This window comes from Rhineura floridana, chromosome 1 (genome assembly GCF_030035675.1).
Source record: "Rhineura floridana isolate rRhiFlo1 chromosome 1, rRhiFlo1.hap2, whole genome shotgun sequence".
NCBI lineage: Eukaryota > Metazoa > Chordata > Lepidosauria > Squamata > Rhineuridae > Rhineura > Rhineura floridana.
In genome coordinates, this window is record NC_084480.1 from 189,567,742 (window position 1) to 189,588,935 (window position 21,194).

At 41.6% G+C, this 21,194-nt stretch overlaps 1 protein-coding gene across 7 annotated transcripts in view; it reads right to left on the reverse strand.

Moving 5' to 3' along the window:
* Positions 1–21,194, reverse strand: part of MYO10 (myosin X) — a 246,686-nt gene that overhangs the window by 163,884 nt on the left and 61,608 nt on the right. For all 7 annotated transcript variants that reach the window (XM_061589660.1, XM_061589684.1, XM_061589651.1 and 4 more), the window contains exon 2: positions 20,510–20,608. In XM_061589660.1, the coding sequence (XP_061445644.1) occupies positions 20,510–20,608 (99 nt within the window). The remainder of the gene's footprint in view (positions 1–20,509; positions 20,609–21,194) is intronic.

Genomic DNA, 21,194 nt, shown 5'->3' on the forward strand with positions numbered 1-21,194 from the left:
ATCCTTCTGGAGCAGCTCAGAGAGTTTGGGGCTGGGCACTGTACTTCAGTGGTTCTCGAGAAGTTATGGGAAGCCACTGCTCAGTGCCATGGCAGTCTGGTGTCCCACAGGTTCTCATCTTGTTCCCCAAGCTATTTAACAGCTGAAGCCTCTGGGAATTGTCATCAGAATATTTGCAGATGATGGAATATATACAGATGGCACTAAGCTCCCTCTCTCTATTCCACCTGAATCAGGATAGGTGCTAGACTGGCGCTTGGAGGGAGTGATGGGATGAATGTTGGCCAATAAATTGAAGCTTAATCCTAAAAATGCAGAGATGTGTTCCAAATTCTTGAGTCCAGGAGACAGGGAAGTGGCCTATTCTTCCAATATTGTCACTAGAGGCTTAGCTGGCCTTGGTGGCTAGAAGTGCCTATTTCCAGTTCTGGCTGGCTCACCGGCTACAGCCCCTTTTGGAGAGCAATGAGTTGGCCACTATACTCCATGCCCTAGCAATTTCTGGACTACTGCAATATGTTCTACATGGGGCTGCTCTCAAAAACAACTTGGAAACTTCATCTGGTCTAAAATGAAGCAACTAGATTACTGGCTGGGGTGCCATTTAGAATTCACATAAATCTCTATTTTAAAATAGTTGCATTGGTTTCCACTTTTGTTTCTGGGCCCAATTCAAGGTGTTCACGTTACTGTTTAAAACCCAAATATCTGAAATGCTGGCTCCTTCCGTACAGACTCTTGGCTGTTAAGATTGGATTGTGTGTGTGTGTGGGGGGCTCTTGGCAGTTCCACTGCCCTCACACGTTCAGGGGGTGGCAACCCAGGAGAGGGCATTCTTATTGGCAGCCTCTAAAATGTGGAATTCCCTCCCCAAAGATGTGATCTGGCATCTTCATTACATCATTTTTGTTCTATACTGAAGACACACCTCTTTACCCTGGCCTTTGACACCTAAGATAAATATTTGAGGACCTATCCTATCCACATGATTGTAATCTGCTTTAACTGCTTTTAATATTGTAGTGTTACATTGTGGTAACCCACCTTGGGACCTCATGGCGAAGGGTGGGTAATACATCTAATAAAAGCATCATCTACCACAAGACACAGCAATGACCACAAACTTGGGATGCCTTTAAGTGGAGATCAGACAAATTTGTGGGCTATAAAGCTATTAATGGTTACTCATCATGACAGCTATATACTACCTCCAATATCAGAGACAGGTTGCTGGGGAATAACAGCAGGAGAGAGGGAATGTCCTACTTATGGGCTTGCCATAGACATCTGGATGGCCACTGTGGAAAACAGGATGCTCGACTAGATAGGCCAGCAGGGCTGTTTCATATTTTTAAAGCAAAATGACCAAGTCCTGCAAAGATAACATGGGAATCAACCTTCAATATGACAGAATGCTAAATTTATTGGTATTTTCCCTGCAAGGGAGTGTAGAGCCCCCATTCCACCCTATACACGTAACTGGGGTGAGGGGAAGTAATTCCTGGATTGTGACAGGAAATGGAGCCTGCTGCCGTATCAACTGGTTTTCATTATGGATGGTTTATAAAATAGGTTATAAATGAGGCACCACACCTAACAAGGCCTCCTTGCACCTCCTTTAGCTGTACTGTACTGTTCTGACAACTACCATGGGCATCAGCAAATGGAAGCCATCTGCCTACCCTGCTCTCCCAGCAAAGAGAACATAGGAAGCTGCCTTCTACTCAGTCGGGCCACTGGTCCATCCAGCTCAATATTGTCAATGCTGACTGGCAGCAGCTCTCCCAAGATTTCAGCCAGGGTTCTCCCCCAGCCTGACCTGGGGATTGAACCTGGGTCCTTCTGCTTGCAAAGCTGATGGCCCTTCTCCACAGCTGTAGCCCTTCCTCATCATAACTACCGTTTATCACTCACCCTCCAGGAAACATCTTACTTACTAAGACAGACAGAGGAGGAGGAAATTGGGCTGCTGAACTATATTGCTTCCCTTTTCTGACTTGCCTAGTTTTTCTGATTCAGCTTCTAAAAAATCAGGGTGGAAAACAAACTCTGCAAGGACAGCATCCAGATTTCCCACCTTCTAGTGAATTCATTCACACAACACAAAAGGCAATACTTTGGCACGTAGGAGTGAGTATGTAAATATTTATTCAGTCCATGCTGCAGAACAAAGTACTCACTCTTCTAGCAGCTCAAGACTCACTGACTCAAGTATCTGTGAAATGGATATGAATTTATATTAATGAAATATCTTAATTTCGAGTCCCCTCATGCATTTCTTAAAACTAAAAACTGGTTGGTGGCTGGGTAATGCCAGGACTCCGGATCCTATTTCTCAGCAGAAAGGTATAGAAAGGCTATACATTTTAATATCCATGGCTAAATTAAATGTACATGAATTTCAGATGCTACATACACATCCCCCAAATTCTCAAAACATTTACACACATTCCCCAGTTACACAAGTGTGCAAATACCAATAGGTCTGACTGGGCAGGTCACCTGAAATGGGGAAAAATTATTTCCTTTTCCTGAAGAGAGACTTATGTCAGAGACCTTCAGGCGAGTAAGACAAATGAAGAGTGCACGAGGAAGGCCCAGGTTAGGCTAAATCACACCTACTCTAGGAATGTTATTAGCTTAATCACAGTGTAGCATAGGATTTAAGCAAACCCCCGTGATAATGGTATTAATGTGGAACTCCTGAGACACACCTGTATTCAGGAGATCCTTAAACAAAGCTTCTAATCCTCTTTCTGGAGGCCAGATAGTGCCAAAAATGGCTCACATCCATGTGAAAGAGCTCAGGCAAGTTCATGTCTTCCCACTTGTTCTCTCAACTTAGAATACATTCTCCTTGATTTCATGCACCAAGGCCTGATCTACACAAACACATCCTGTTGTAAGCATCTGTGGGCACATACCACTTCAGAATGAAGCCCCGCCCCGGGGGATGTAATCACGATTGCTCTCTCTCGCTCTCGCTCTCATACACACACACACACCCTTTGCATTCAGAAAACAAGATGCCAGACAGAAAGGTTATTTTCCAGGCTTCTCCCTGGTATGCGTGTGTGTGTTGGTGCCAGACCCCCTGCTCCCAGCCCCCCCCAGACTGTGCGGGACCACTCTACTTCCCTCTTCTCTCTTTCTGTGAATGCCCTGCACGCTGGGCATGCAGGTCGCTGCCATCAACCAAGATGGCGGCAGAGGCTTCTCTAAGGGGCTGATACCCCTGCAACTATCTTTGTTGATGGCATGCATGTGCACTATGCTGCATGCACGCATATGCTTGCAATCGATCAAGATGGCGGTAGGGACATCAGCCTCTTATAGAAGCCTCTGCTACTATCTTGGTTGATTGATTGATTGATTTCCACCAATCCTCCCAGCAGGAGCCCAGTTGATGGCAGCTGTGCACGCAGCATGCACGGCATTCACAAAAAGGGAGAGGTAGGTGGAGCGGGCGGGCACTGTGGGTCTGCCCAGTCTGTAGGGGAGGCTGGGAGCTCCATCTCCGATATCTGTAGCAGGGTCAGGAGTGGACCCTGCTGAGGATCATGGAAGGGGAGCACTACCCCCATACCCTAAGGAGGGGCCCTTCATGGGTCCTCAGCCACGGCCCGACCTGGCTGTCCTTTGGCGCCAACCGTGTGTGTGTGTGTGTAAATATACACACACCCGGGGGAAGCATGGAATATGTATTCCACCATCTGCGGCTAGTGAAGAAATGGCTTTGCAGCTCTTGCGCCAAATCATGAGTGTCACTGCTGATGTCCGTTTCACTGTCCATAAGGCAGGAAGTCAATCCATAGGGGAGGCTCCCCTTCCTCTGCAAGAATTCTAAGTGACTATCTCCTGGAGCCAAACAACAGGGCCTTTCCAATGCTAAACCACCTCCTCTAGTCAAGGAGAGAACCATCTTTGGAGAGTTATCACTAGCTTATGGAGGTTAGCATCTAGGCACAGCAACTGGGAACTATCTCCTTGGCATAGCAAGAATCACCTTATCCTTCCCTGCTTTAAAACTTTCCTCTGAAGAGGTAACAACTTTCATAGCAACCTATCCTTCACCCAGAATGGTTGATTTGTAGAACATCACTTTTATTTAATTGGCCTTGGAGGGATTTAAAATATTCAGATAATCAACTATGATATAAATATAAATATTGTTGCTTTTTATCTGAAGGTTAACTTGATATGGGTACTGGAATATGCAGCTCAGGAGAAAAGGTTACCGCACTGGAGTCTGTATGTCACAGAAATAAAACAGACCACTGCAGAAGTGAGGAAAAACATTGCTGATGTCTTAGTTCTATAAATCTCATGTTTTTGTAATGATTTACTGTATTTTAAAATGCACATCTTAATTCCTCCAAGAATACATTATATAATGGCCGAGTTTGAGATCTGTGTCCCCCCCATCCCCCCAATCCCATTTCAGAAGTTTAAGTCCCTTCTGGGGTCTTTTCCTTCTGTCTCCTACTCACTGGATGAGAACGTATCAAATACTCTACCTCTCTAGCTAGGATATATTCCTGTCCTTTGCTGCTATATCTTCCATTCACTTCATACAATGGCATTTCCTCTTCCTCTCCTCCACCCTGAAGCCCCTTGACCCCCAAATGGGTTGGTCCCCCAACCCTCTGAAGCAAATGTGGAACACGAAGTGCAGGGGCTTTAGGGAGGAGGGGAACCAATTCCACCAAAGGTGTCCATTCTGCTGGTGGACAGTCACCATTGAATTCCACTCATGGCCCTTTGCTTTCAGCTACATTGTAAAATGCCAGTCACTTGCCATTCCCCTCAGTCTGCTTTAACTAGAATCCTTGCCCTACACTGCATGTTTGGTGCTGTGAATAAGTGAAGAGGAAGTTTTGGAAAGATTTGAAGGGGGATGATATCAAATATCAGTACTGGTTTGTGGCAGTGACAGAGGAACTAACACCTAGAGGACAGATTAAAAAGGACTATTTCCCCCCAATTTGGTATTATTTATTATGTACCCAAATTAAGCAGAACACACCAGACATCTTTCAACACACTATGCACATCTTTGGAACTCATGATATTGGAGACTGCTGCAACAGCAGAGTTTGGCTGAAGACAAAAAACAGTTTATCTTATTGTTTGTTCACCGGCAATATGGATCAGGATAGTTAAAGAAACATCTGAACAGTGTCTGAAAAGAATGACTACAAGGCTCAAGTTGGATCAAATTTTTTTATATGTTGTTTTTGTTAATTTACAGTTTTGTAAAACAGATTTCCAGAAATCTAATTTTGCCCAGGCTTACATGATGCTTAACATCACAGATTATCACAGATGGTTAGAATGTTGGACTATGATCTGGGAGACCACGGTTCAAATCCCCACACAGCCATGAAGCTCACTGGGTGACCTTGGGCCAGTCACTGCCTCTCAGCCTCAGAGGAAGGCACTAGTAAACCACCTCTGAGTAGCGCTTACTATGAAAACCGTATTCATAGGGTCGCCATAAGTCGGAATCGATTTGCAGTCCATTTCCATTTTTTATTATCACAGATTAGTAAGCAGCAGAAGTAAATAGAATGTGTTCCATTTTATTTTGCATATCATAAACCCCCATAATTTTAAAAGAACATAATTAACATTAGTCTATTTTTTGACAGACAGCCCTCCCTCCACTGATTTATTACTAAAGTAATAAGAAACTTTGTTTGAACACCAAAGGCACCATTCTGATTTCAGTGTTTTGTAATTAATAATGAGATCAGTAACAGCATATTACTGTTTGTGTGCAAAAGTTAAGGTGAAAAGAAAAGGGCTAATTTGTTAATACAAGCTTTTTAAAAAGTTTATACTTCACCAAAGCACAAATCTACAAAAATCATTTCAAAAGGTTGTTCTGAATTTAACTGAAGCAAAAACAAAACTTAAGTGGCAAGTTGGAATAACACTAATGGGCACTTAGGGAGAACCCGAGGGTATCTTTCTCTCCCACATATAAATTTAATATACTTAATTCAATAAAAAATAAAAATCACATTACCAGTGTTTCCTTAAACAAACATTTTTGGCTACTTTTAGGATTAAAAAAGGGCTCCTCACCAAGATTAATTTTACTGGAATCTTTATTGTGAGCAAAACACAGATACAAATTTATCTTTCCAAAACCTCAAAGGAATTATCTTAAGCAATGAAAAACTGTCTTCAGAACTCCAAATATGTTTTAGAAAATTAATTTGAACGTTATGGCATTTTCTTGTAAAAAAGATTACTTATTCAGCCTACATAAAATTTACTTTCCCCACAGCTGTAATTTATTTTGTAATTCTATAGTTTACTCAGCTAAGTTTCCCTCCATGGTTTGTACATGTAAATAAAGTTGCTAAAGAACTGAAATTTTAATATTAGTGGTTTGCATTAGGCAGGGCTATTTTGAAGGGCACCAGCACGAACAAAAAAAAAGTTATGCATCCTTATTAGGTTGGCACTAATCAATGGTGCCTTCAAGAATAAATTACAGGTCACCTTAACAACCACCTTTTAGCGTCTCACACTCATTATCAAAATATTTACAGCAGGCATTTAGGGACTCAGATATTCCTGTTTTATTGTGAACTGGCTACTCATAGGAAGTTACAAGTGGTGGTGGTCTTGCTGGAGCAGCTGTTCGCTTTAAGTGCCAGGAAATGGAGATAAAGCCTTCCCTGGCACATTTTAGAACTTACAAAGGCTTAGATGAAAAATGTATGCAATTAACATGTCACAGTTTGTAACTGCTGGACAAAAGATCATTGTGTAACTTTTTTCCTCCTTGGGGAGGGGTTCGTTAACAGGGAAAAAAGACTGTTTGGCCACCTTACTTAAAAAAACTCCAGTGGAATGGGACCCAAGCAGGAACTTGAATCATCACTCACACAACAGCCTTTCTTGTAAACAAGTCTAACACAAGCCACAAGCTAGTATATGGTAACGTACCAAAGAATTTGATAGTACTAGTGATGAAGAGCCTGAGGTTGATTGGCTGCATTGCCAATGCCAGAGAGGCGTGGGACAAGCAGAACTTAGAGGTGGAGGAGGTAGGGGCCAGACAACACAGCAGGCCAAGGAGAGGGGGAGGGGCAGAGGGCTGGAAAAAGAGAACAAGTGGATCAGAAGAATAAGGGAAGAGGCCAGGGTCAGGTGTCTGTGAAAAAACCCAGGTAGAACGTACGTGGGACCTGCAATAAAATGTTGCAGTGTATCCTCATATCCTAGCAGAAGTGTTGCTGTTCAGGGATCCTGCCAGCCAGCCATGCCCTTCTTCAGGATACAGTAAGATGTGAGCTCAAGCACAGCATTCTACTCCCACCTGGTTTTCTTTTCCAACTCACGTTCTGGAGTGGCACGACTTCCTCTTCCAGGTCATGGCAGAGAGGCACAACATGTGCCAGTGCCTGGTGGAGAGCTGTCCAGAGAAGTTTAAGAGCAGCAAAGACCGCAAGGAGCACGTGGTCAAAGTTCACTGCTACCCTTTTGGTTTTTGCTTTGTGGTTTGTTAATGTGTTTTATTGGAAGTTGTAACTGCTGCTTTTTGTAAATTGTATTGTTTTTATTGATGTATTTTTATATTTGTGTTTTTTTGTAAGCTACCTTGAGGGCCTTTTGGCCAAAAGGCGGGATAGAAATAAACAATAATAATAATAATAATAATAATAACTGATACTCAATATTTCATGGTTACTGAGCATGCTCAATCCTCATTGGGTTGGTTCTGAGGTGGAGTTGCCTCCTTAGGGGTTTTTCTTTTTTGTACTTTTATAAACCTTGGGGTTCCACTGAACACAAAAAAAATACTTCCCTCTTGTTTCTCAGGAGCATTTTTGGCACGATTTCAGTTTATGTTAATCCACCCAAGTTCACTGTGAGAGTATTGTGCAGGGAGAAGAGCTGCAGTGTGCAGAGGTAAGCAATCACATACTGATTTTAAATAACTAGCCAAATCATTAGCTGTAGGCTATTAGCCTTTATATCAGGGGTCGGGAACCTGTGGCCCTCCATATATTGTTGGACTGTAAATTCCATTACTCCTAGCCAGCAATGCCAGTGAGTGGCCGGCATGATGCAAGTTGTAATCCAGCAACATCTGAAGGGCCACAGGTTCCCCATCCCTGCCTATCCATGGTCACAATTCATTTCTTGCACTGCAATCCTAAGCATTGTTACTCAAAATTCTGTTGCACAGATTTTGAGATTTAAGGAACAGAACATCCTGAAAGTACAGAAAAAGTCCACTTCCTGAGCTATTTAGCATCAAATAACTGCAGCATCCTTGGATTTTAAAAAAAACCATGCATTTTCCACTGCGCCCTCTCATCCTTAATGTGAATCTTTGTTTATTTTCAATAAACCACAACTCAGTTGTGCTGAATACCACCAGTAATTCTTCCTTAAGCAAATTGGAAGACAAAGTAATTTTGCTCTGTTTAAGCCAAACCATATGTTTCTGTGACACCCAAAGCACCAAACAATTAATCCAACAGCACATTCATAGGAATTCTGTAACTGTACTTAACATTTGAACAGATGATAACAATCATGACACAGCGATGGGGGGAGGGGGGGAGAGAATGGTTTATTTTGTGTGAAGAACTGAAATGTGCCCTAAATCTCATAAGGGACATTTAAACTGCAGTCTGGGTGCATCTGCTTTAATCTTAACACAAAAGCAACTCTCTCTTTTCTTGTACATAACAGATGAGGTCCCCCCCCCCCAGAAAACCTACACAAAGGATTGAAATTTTAACTACTTGTATCAATAAACACTGGCTGTATTTGCTCTTCCTAAAGGACAGCAGATACCTTAGGTAAAGCAATATATTATATTGCAAACTCAAGTTGTTATAAGAGTTTTCAAATTTCATAAAACCGTTGGAGTGCAATCCGATGCCCACTTCCTGAGGAGTAAACCCTACTGAACTCAATGGGATTTACTCCTAAGACGGCACATACAGGATAGCACTGTTGGCTGTCATCATCTTTTAAAAATTTATTATATAGTACCATCAATTTTCAGAGCATTATAGCGTAAGCAAGGGCCAGAGCAATCCAACTTAGAGGAAGCAGGAGGAAAGGTAGCTGGCCCAAGACAAGTGTGCAAGAAAGTCTGCGGCTTCCAATTGCCATTCGGAAGCCTCTGGGCCAGCTGAACGCCGGATGAGAAGGGAGCTGCGAAGGGACCGGAAAGTAAAAGCCAGCTCTCATTAATACTCCAGCCAGTGAGTAAGCACTCTCCACTGACTTCCATCGCAATGACCTTTTTCCCAGCATAACTTTTGCCTGGATTGGGACCTGCAGGAGTGCTCCGAACACAAGTTGGATGTGGCTTAAGCCCCCCCCGGCCCCTCCTTCAACACCACCCTGGAACGCCCTTTTTCAGGCCTTCCACCAGCTTCCCTTCTGCTGGGCTGGGCTTCCCTGACGGTTCCCTGGCTGAGTATAGGATGAGGGGCTTCTGCTGGTCCAGCCAGGACCCAGCTGGCTAAGCTGGGGGTCCACCATATCCAACTCCCCTCAGCCCAGTGTAAATACCAGTTGGATTGCACCCAAAGTCTCTCTCCCAGGGAGCTTTCAGTTTAAATCTGGCAGAACAGTTTATGAAATTTGAAGTGTTGTTTATTTCAATTTTATTCCATCCTTCCTCCAAGGAGCTTAGAGCATTATTTTAGCCTCACAAGAATCCCAAAAGATAGTGATGATCAGTATAATAATCTACCGAAGAATATCTAGTGAATTTCATGGATGTGGTGATTTGAACCTGAGTTTCTCACACCCAAACTCAACACACTTACTACAGCTCAATGGGTCACTTACATCCTGTTAATACCAGGATGTAAAATAAAATGTCTATTAAAAATAAAATCCATTTCTTCCATCCAGAAGCTTGGTTTAATTAGACTAAATGTGAGGATGCTTCACTCACTTGTAAAACAAGAATGGGGTGCTAATTTGTAGGGCCAAAGGGTGCACGGGAAGGGGCTCCTGGGCCTTAGCATTGGTGTTCCCTCCCAGGTGTTTATTAGTGCCTGGTCAGAGAAACAAGCTTGGAATGGAGTGGATGCAGGAGTACTAGTGGAAACAAAAGCAAAATGCAAATGCATCAGAAGGGCAGGAGAGAAATATTTTGAATGAATAAATAAATAAAAATAAAAGTGGGCCCCATGTCACAGGTTTAAAAAGTTGAAGACTACTTCTCGATTATAGCAGTGGTATGTAAAGATCAGAAACAAGCAACCTGCAACCATTTACAGAGAGTGTTGTCTCGCAATATGCTACATGTAGCCTACAACCCTTTGTTCAATGCTCACAAGGTATTCAACAGGACAGAACAGAAGCCAAGTGAATACAAGCACAATGGTACCCACAGTGGTATTTCTAGCTCTGAACAGCAACTGAATTTATTTCAAAGAAACTGAAGGGGAAAATAATCACAAAAAAAGATGTGACCATTCCCTTTCCTTTGTCCTATTCATTCTCAATGACCCCTCAGAGGTCATAACCCCACAAGTTGGAAAGTGATGAACAGGCCTTTTTATATCATGCAAAAGCTATTTTAAGGCACTATATAAGCTTAGAATAATACTGTTGACTATAAAAAGTTGGTCAGTCTCATTGACTGTGAACATATGTTCTTGGCTATTGTTGCACGAGTATGATTCTCCAAGTATTGCCCAGTTAACATCTGCTGTTAGCTCTCTCACGCACACCATGGTGCTCTGTTTGAAGCAAGACACACTGAACTTTGACAACTGGCCTGGAAGTGTATGTCATTTTTAAATAAGAAGTTAAACTACTAGGGTATTAAAACACACACACTAGGGATGTACTTGAATTTCGCAAAATTTGAATTTGACACTGGATTTTCTGTTTATTTGCTTTTTTTCTCCTCATAGATTAGATTTGCTTCTAGCAGTTTTCCATGGCTGAAGCGGATATTTTTTTAAAAAAAATTGCCTCAAAAATATTAATATTTTGAGGAAAATATCAATATTTTTAAAAATTCCATAAAATGATATTAATATTGATATTTTTGCAGGAAAAAACCCAGATTGGTATTTATCGCGAATAGTGAGCATTGATCCCAGACAAAGCGATACCAGAAGGAAGTTCAACGCACGCACGCACGCACGCACGCACGCACGCACGCACGCACGCACGCACGCACGCACGCACGCACGCACGCACGCACGCACGCACGCACGCACGCACGCACGCACGCACGCACGCACGCACGCACGCACGCACGCACGCACGCACGCACGCACGCACGCACTCACTCACTCACTCACTCACTCACTCACTCACTCACTCACTCACTCACTCACTCACTCACTCACTCACTCACTCACTCACTCACTCACTCACTCACTCACTCACTCACTCACTCACTCACTCACTCACTCACTCACTCACTCACTCACTCACTCACTCACTCACTCACTCACTCACTCACTCACTCACTCACTCACTCACTCACTCACTCACTCACTCACTCACTCACTCACTCACTCACTCACTCACTCACTCACTCACTCACTCACTCACTCACTCACTCACTCACTCACTCACTCACTCACTCACTCACTCACTCACTCACTCACTCACTCACTCACTCACTCACTCACTCACTCACTCACTCACTCACTCACTCACTCACTCACTCACTCACTCACTCACTCACTCACTCACTCACTCACTCACTCACTCACTCACTCACTCACTCACTCACTCACTCACTCACTCACTCACTCACTCACTCACTCACTCACTCACTCACTCACTCACTCACTCACTCACTCACTCACTCACTCACTCACTCACTCACTCACTCACTCACTCACTCACTCACTCACTCACTCACTCACTCACTCACTCACTCACTCACTCACTCACTCACTCACTCACTCACTCACTCACTCACTCACTCACTCACTCACTCACTCACTCACTCACTCACTCACTCACTCACTCACTCACTCACTCACTCACTCACTCACTCACTCACTCACTCACTCACTCACTCACTCACTCACTCACTCACTCACTCACTCACTCACTCACTCACTCACTCACTCACTCACTCACTCACTCACTCACTCACTCACTCACTCACTCACTCACTCACTCACTCACTCACTCACTCACTCACTCACTCACTCACTCACTCACTCACTCACTCACTCACTCACTCACTCACTCACTCACTCACTCACTCACTCACTCACTCACTCACTCACTCACTCACTCACTCACTCACTCACTCACTCACTCACTCACTCACTCACTCACTCACTCACTCACTCACTCACTCACTCACTCACTCACTCACTCACTCACTCACATTAAAATGATATTAATATTGATATTTTTGCAGGAAAAAACCCAGATTGGTATTTATCGCGAATAGTGAGCATTGATCCCAGACAAAGCGATACCAGAAGGAAGTTCAACGCACGCACTCACGCACGCACGCACGCACGCACGCACGCACGCACTCACTCACTCACTCACGCACGCACGCACTCACTCACGCACGCACTCACTCACGCACGCACTCACGCACTCACGCACTCACGCACTCACGCACTCACGCACTCACTCACTCACTCACTCACTCACTCACTCACTCACTCACTCACTCACTCACTCACTCACTCACTCACTGTCACTCTCATTCTCACATTCTCTCTCTCACATTCTCACGCTCTCTCACTCTCACACTCTCACACACACTCTCACTCTCTCTCACACTCACTCTCTTCCACACACTCAATAACTTGTCATGTTTTATTTAATTAATTGATTTTTATCCCATGCTTCCTCCAAAGAATAAGGATTCTACACCCCTGCTCTCATTTTATCCTCACAACAATAGGTCCAAGGTCACCCAGTGGGCTTCATAATTGAATGGGGATTTGAACCTGGGTTTTCCTAAACCTTTATCTATATAAAGGTTGATACTGGGCTGCCACGAGCTTTGTGAAATGAGTTGTTAATGAATGGTTTGAAATGCTCTTCTACTATATACATTTTTACCTATAAATGTCAAACTATGTATTATTGTTTTATTATTGCTATCATTCAATTCATATGCACTTTAAGCCACCCTGAGTACAGTTTCTTGAGGAAAAACCCACATACAGATAAATCAATGAGGATTATATAGTTGCAGACCACAGGAATGAGTGTGCTCCATTAAAAATCAGGCAATTCAGAAAACATTTTCCTTCAATAATAAGGGATTTGGTAATAAGAGTCTGGATTAAGTATGAGATGAGTTTATAATAGCAGTTATGAGTGAGAACTTCCTTCACAGTTTCAAAGAATTTGTGTAGTGTAACAAAACTAAAAAAAACCTCAATAGCATATCCTATAATAACTTTAGAGCCCTGTCAGCAACTTGCTTTGCCAGAGTGCCATTCTGAGTAGATAATGCTAAGTGGCGAGTCAAATCCCCAACCCCTTTATTAATTTTTTTTCTTTTTACTTTGATTTATAAGCTCAGAAATCGGCCACTATTTTTCCCTGTACCACAATATATGGGAATCCCTTTAAACCCTTCCCAAATAGCTGCTATTCCCTCCATAGCTCTCTCCTATGTCTAGGTTGGCAATGGAGGGACAGGTTGGGGCAGGAATAGGCTACAGCAGGGATGGGGACCCTTTGGCCCTCCAGATGTTGTTGGACCTCCAACTCCCATGAATCCCAGCCAGCATGGCCTATGGTCAGGGATGATGGGAGTTGTAGTCCAGCAACATCTGAAGGGCAACAGGGTCTCCATCCTTGGGATACCTAGATCTGGCCAGATAAACAAAATGAGAACCTCAGTGAGAGGTGTATCTCAACAGTAATATATTACTGCCCAACACATTTTATCAAAGTATCTTCACATTCTCCTACTTCAGAGTTCTAATTCATACAGGTCTTGGCCTCATCACTGTCTGCTGCTGCCATCTGCTTTAGAGGGCTATTGCTGTTAAAAATGAATTCTCAAGAAAAAGTCAGACTGTCCTGAATATATGCATAATAAACTTCAATTTCCCCTTCTTCACCTTCTCCCACAAATTCCCAGCTGAGAAGGAAAGGAGAATAAAGTCTGTCTCTATGAACCATATATATTGAGGGGGGAGAGAAATTTCAAGCCAATCAGATGTCACTCTGGCTATGCAGAAGCATTTTGAGTTCAATTCCCAAGGAGAAAAAAACTGGGGGGGGGACTACAGGTGCCTCTTATTTAAAGGAGAAGATACTGGACTATGTTCTGCTTTCTGCTATTAATGACCCACCATGAATGACTTCTTTGTTAAGCAAATTCAGGGAAGGCTTTCTGAATGACAGGGTCTTTGCTGGTGATATTTACCATCTGTGGTTTTGGGGAAACACACACACACATAGAGGCACACTACATTTTTGAGATATTATGTCTCAGCTGCTTCCATTTAAAAGTGTTTGTATTTGAAAAGGTCCCCCCATCACCACCTTCTGTCCCTTAGAACACATAATTAAGCATTCTGCTGTCTGATGTTACAGATGCTAATCAGGTTGTAATCATCAACTAGATCCCCCCAACCTAGTTCTTCCATACCACAGTTATTTTATTTTGTGTCAGATCTTGTTATAGTTAAGAGGGGAGGGTGTTTTCCCCCCTCAGAGAGAGAGATAAAATTCTTTTTTAACAAAATTGCATTTCATTATGTAGCTGTTTAAAACAAAGTCCCTAAAAAAAGGCAAGATATCTTTGACATCACTCATACAAACAACACTGGGTGCCAAGAACAGAATTCCTATTATGTTCTCAGAGGAAGGGCCGTGGCTCAGAGCCAGAGCATCTACTTTACATGCAGAAGGTCCCAGGTACAATTCCTGGCATCTCCGGGTAGGTCTGCAAAAGAGTCCCTGTCTGAAATCCTTATGTTTGTGATTATATACATATATGGGTTGTGGGAGTATATTTTCTGAGCAATATATGTATTTTTCAGTGGAGCTAAGAAATTTTAGTATGTTTTGATCTGTCATATGGCAGACATTTTCACATTGCTGTTCTTTTAGAGAACAATATTCTAAACAGTTCTTGATGCCCCTTGTGGAACACGTATCAATAGCCATGTTCACGTGTTACTTTCTGGTGGGAAAAGTCAAACTCAGTTAGTAGTCTTGGACACACAAGCTCCATCTCCCCACCCTCCTTTGGCTTTCCCCGCCTCCTTACTGCACAGAGAAAGCGACGAGTAAGCCAGGACTATCACACATTTATTTGATCTCTGACTCTGCAGTAGTTATCCGTTCCCCTGGTCAATTTGGGGAATGGAGTCAGGAAGATCCTATATTGTAGTACAGCTCAGTCACTCATTACTATCCCCATGCAGTACGAGGATGGAAAAGGGCACACAAACTTGCAGCAGCATTTCTGCAAACTGGGCAAAGGTCTTTATCATAAGGAGGCAAAGACTTCAAACCGGAAGAAGCTATTATATTAACAATGAGCTACAGCATGGTTTGGCTTAGCGTTACATCTGAACCTGGGCTTGTGGTTGGTTTCACTCTAAACAGACCACAAACTGTAACCAAGGTTTGCTCTTGGTTTATGACTCTCAGGTTCACAAGTAATGTTGAGCCAGCTTTACATTTAGCATTTGAATTTGCGAGATGTTGTTACATTGTTGCACTGGAGTCGCTCTGTTATTTGCCTGTCCAAGAGGATGGTGATGGTGAATGATATCAGTGGATACAGAGTGTCTGCAAGGAGAGAAGGGCTAGAAAATATTAAATTTCAGGTGATGATAAGTGACAGCCAAGTGAAAATATCAGACAGTCAGAGATTGGGGTCTGGATGGAGACTGAAAGTTCTGAGATAGAGAGGTAGTGCTGGGTGTCAACATACAGGTGATACTTAAGGTTTCCAAGGATGCCCAGCGTTCCATGAAACACAGTTTAAAATCCACATTCAACCACACAGAACAGAAATACTGCAGACAACCGTATACCTGTAATATCTACTACTAAAAGAATCACTTAAGAATGGAGACTACTGTTTCTCAAAAGATTTCATTTTAGAAGGAAATCACATTTGTTATAAAATCCAGGTTAATTTGGCTGCTGTTTGCTTGATGTCATAACAAACAGATCTGCAAATAGTAATAATTCAAAGTTTCTGATTTATTACTTTACTTTTCATAAGGCATATATCAGTACTGGCCCTCCAAGAGTGTAGTTGTTACTGTTTGAAAAAAAATGTAATTCCACAAACATTCTTACCTTGCAAGAAAACCAATTCACCAGGTAGGTTTCCAACAACAACAACAACAGAGGCAAGGGAAGTCTTTAATTCCGCACATTACTGTCAGTTCCATCTGTCCTTTCACATAACAAATCCAGTCTATGTTTTAGTAGCTAGATAATCTAGCTGCATCATCAACACCTCTCAAATGCCATATTGATTAATAACCTCAATTCTATTCTCATACCAACAATCCCTTTGAAAATTCTAAGACGCTACTTAATGTCTGATTAAACCTCTGTGTTGAACACAATGTACTTCTGCTGTAAACTTACCTAACAACTAATTGAAGGGAGGCATATTTGATTCAGCTAACAGTGTGAACCCAGATATGTATTATTTAACCTTACACTATTGATTCATTTCCACACATTTATCATTTAGTGTACACAACAGAATGCACACGATTAGAGTAGAATAAGCTGCTAACCCACCCGGCCCACTTCATGCAACCAGGCAAAGAGCAGTTATTCGTAGACAACTAGCCTTGGTGACAGACTGAATATTGGATGTATTCAGCTGCAGTGCTGAAAGGGAGATAAGTTAATTTCACGACATTGACACAGTTCTGTTCTTAGCAAAGAGATCATATGTCCCCTAATCAACTGAGTTTTCAGTCTTCCACCTTACAATTTCCCCTTGTCAAGAGCAAATGGCTGAAATATATTCAAGAAAGTTACATTTTAGAATGCCTATGAAAGTTAAGTGTGCTCTGATACAATTTACAGGAACATTTTGCTAAAGACTGACATAAGATATATATGCCAATGGTTAGGCCTGAACTGCAACTGGTCATGCATTTTGTTATTTTGTTTCTACTTTACCCAAAAAACTGCCCCACAATTAAAGCTTATTAATACAGTAAAGTTTTGTTGCTTTCAGCCAACGGTCATTTCAACTTTCCAGAGAATAAAAAGGTACATTTTAGAGATACTCCTGAAAAATTAAATGTAAAAATGAAATAAAACACCTAAATCTAAACATTAAAATACAGCACAAAGTTGCTCAGAAAACATTTGGAAATATTTATTTTAATTAAATGTGTTTAACTGCAAAGTCTTTCAGTGATGTCTTAATGTAAATGTGCCATAACATATATTTTGTGTGCTACATGATGGTGTCCCACTGATTGCCTCACCGCATGAGTTTCTGAAAGTAGAAACACCTTGTGTCATTACATAACATAAGTCCATATGCTGTGTTTGGGTTTCACCCTGTTTTTTAAAAAAACTTTAGTATTAGTTATTTCCAGTGCTTGTTTAGTAAAAAAAAAATGAGTACACATATCTTGATAAAAATTCAGAGAGTGCCAGCACAAAATGGTTGCCATGGGCAGCAAAAAAAAGAGGTGATGGTACTTCGTACTGATGAGCACTGTCACACACACACACAAAAAGCACTAGTTATTTATAAATGTGCAAAAGATGGACTGGCTAGTAGTTAAAATAATCCTGAAAGGGTTAGGACTACAACACTGGATAACCGATGTTATAATTTCCCTTCCAATTCTTGTCCAAATAATGAACAACTATGCCTTCAACCTTCTTTTTTCCTCCATGTAGGTTAAAATAAACAACATTTCAGCCAACACTCAGATTCTTCTACATGATAGTGTAACTGCATCTTGCCAGTATCTCATTTACAGTGTGTGTTCATAGGCTTCTCTAAGGAGTCATTTTTTCCTCAACACCTTTAAATTTTTCCTTGGTATTCTGGCTCCTCTGAAACCCTAAGGCCTAAAACCAGTAAAGAGCACCCAACATTTAATATGTTTTTCTTGTTGTTGTTGTTGTTATGTGCCTTCAAGTCGATTTTGACTTATGGCGACCCTATGAATCAGTGACCTCCAAGAGCATCTGTCATGAACCACCCTGTTCAGATCTTGTGAGTTCAGGTCTGTGGCTTCCTTTATGGAATTAAGAATTTTATAGCTAGGACTAATTACTCATGCATCTGGAACTACTGCTCCAAACATTCAACATGTGGAGTCGGAGTCGGGGAGTCAGAGTCGGAAGCAGTTTTGGGTGGAGTCGGAGTTGGTAGAAATGTACCGACTCCGACTTCAAAATAAATTTTGATTGACAGATACCAATAAAAGAATCAGAAATACACTTATTCTTTTCCAAGACAAGTTTATCACAAGACTGACATTACACATTCTGCATCTTTGGGGAGGGCTGAAGTGTACAGTGACATTTTATTTTGCTTTCTGCTGCCTGTTTTATGTGTGACTATTAATTTTCAATTTTTATTGTTTAGTACAATATTAATATTATATTGTGCCACCCTGGAACCCTAGGATGAATGGCGGATTACAGGTAGCTTAAGTGGTTAAAATAAATCTGCAGACAGAGCTACCATTCCGCAGTGTCCAAATGCCTTTCAAAAGCAATATGAGAAGCCATTCTGAAGTTACGATGTCTAGAATGGAAAAAGTTCTGCATAACTCCAAAGAGGTTTTCCAGCAATTAAAAAGAAAATAAAACCTCAAGTGTAGGATAAAATAAATGTGGCAAGGCTGTTGTCTATTGTCTGTCCCATGCTCCCCCCGCCTTCTGGAGTCAATGGTTGAACAATCTGAGATCAGAATAAATCAGTCGTTCCCAACCTCCCCGCTCCATGGATCACTTGCAAATTGCCGAGGGTCTAGGCAGACTACCTAATGGTCTTTTTGCCTGTTTTAACAATTGTAATACGCTGTGCTAGATAATGTTCGATTTTTAAATGTATTTTTCTTTATTTTGTTTCTTATGTGGTGTATTTTACTGTATTATAATAGAAGAAATAAAAGAAGCAATAAAAATACAAATCAAAGTGAATATTTAATGTGATGGATATGCCACCTCCCATCTTTAACCACAAATCTACAGACAAACTGCAGACTACCTGAATGAAGCTCACGGGCCACTGTTGGCCTACAGTCCACAGTTCGGGAATGCCTGGAATAAATTATACACCCCCTTACTTTTATTATTTGCACACAAAAAAGGTATTTTGCATAATTTATAAAGCCTCTCAGATTCAAATAACTTGCAATTTTTGGGGGGGGAACCCACAGAGATAAACGATATAGGGATGATGCAAAGAAATTTGAGTCAGAGAGCCTGTAAAGGCGGCTTGTACAAATTATAAGAACATAAGTACATAAGAAGAGCCTGCTGGATCAGGCCAATGACCCATCTAGTCCAGAATCCTGTTCTCACAGTGGCCAGCCAAATGCCTATGGGAAGCCCACAAGTAGGACCTAAGCACAAGAGCACTTTCCTCTCCTGCGGTTTCCAGCAACTGGTATTCCAAAGCATACCACCTCTGACGGTGGAGGCAGAGTATAGCCATTATGGCTAGTAGCCTGGGCCACCAACAGATGGGTAGAACTGGTCTATTTCTACCAGGAACAGGAACAGCAGGGGTTCCAGGCTCTTAGGTTTCATTTTTTTAAAAGTTTCTAAGTACACTGGAAAAAAGATATACACCACTCCCTTCCTGCAATTTTTGTGCAATGAGCTGCTCCAATCCCTGCTCTTTCAGGTTTTTAGCCAATGAGTGAAGTCATTGTGATTGACGAGGGATTTGTTGGAACCTGGCAATAGCTAGAAATCTTTGCAAGTCCTGAAAGAGCTGCCTTTTCCTGCTTTTATCTCTGCATATTTGTTAATGGTGTGTGTGTGAATGTGCGTGCATGCGTACCATTACATGAGCTGAGTAAACTTACAGCTTTCAGCAGCAGCACATGTACCTCTCTGCACATCCACCACAAGGTCGAAAGAGCCAAAAAAGCATACACAGCACAACAGGATTGTTATTGGTAGGCACACACAATAAAAACATCAGTAAATATGGTAATAAAAGTATACATGCAGAGTTTTTTTAATTGTTTGCAAAAAATTGTATATTATATATTTTATCCAGCAAACCATTTTGAAAAAAAATAATGTTTTAAAGGTTTTTTTTACTGTTTTCTCCTTTGTTTACCACCCTGGGCTCCTTCAGGAAGGAAGGGCAAGATAGAAGTTTAATAAATGAATAAATAAATAATAAGAGAAATATAAAAGTGTACATGAAGTGTATAATGCCAGTAAAATGTGTTACACTTTCCTGATATTTTTAGTTTCTTGAGATAAAAAGAAAATTGTATAATTATTGTGTTGTTATTACTGTTTGTAACTAATTTTTTAAAAATCAAAAAGTCTTTAGAATTGACATATTTACCTGGCCATAATCCGTCCTGAACACAACAATTCCCTCCGCGCAGGAAAGGACAGTACTTGGATAATGCTGGCCATTTTCTCGCAACCAAACCCGTGCTCCCTAGAATGAAAAACACAAACATACAAAAACAAAGGAATTAATAGTTAGTACACTCAAATGTGCAGCGATCTCAGTAACCTTTCTTTTCATATTTCCCAAACACAGCAAATATAGCCAAAGCGAGATCCTATCAGATGACTAGCAAAACAGATAGTGATCGCCTCCCGGTGAACACATGGCTGTTTCTACTCAAGTTATAATCCGAAAAGGATCTGGGGTAGAGTTTTCCCTTCTGAAAAACTGCCTAAGCAACCACAAGCACAGCTGAATCCAATTCACCAAGTCACATAGCTGATGAGTTAAAATTATGCAAAATTGCAAGTGACATTCAAATTCATAGCACAGTACATGAGCTCTCTCCAAATGAAAAACTGGCAAGCCTTCACAAGAACTATCTCCTGCTTCACTGAGGTGCATTAAAAAAGAAAACTATAATTTTTCCATGCTCTGAGGACATTCAAACTCTTGCTCACCCCCATACGAAACTGTAAAGAAAAAGCTTGGGCAGGTGGGGTGGGAGAGTAGCAAGACAAGCTTTCATTTGTATGGGAAGGAAGGTAGTTTCAGATAATCTCTGAAACAGAGG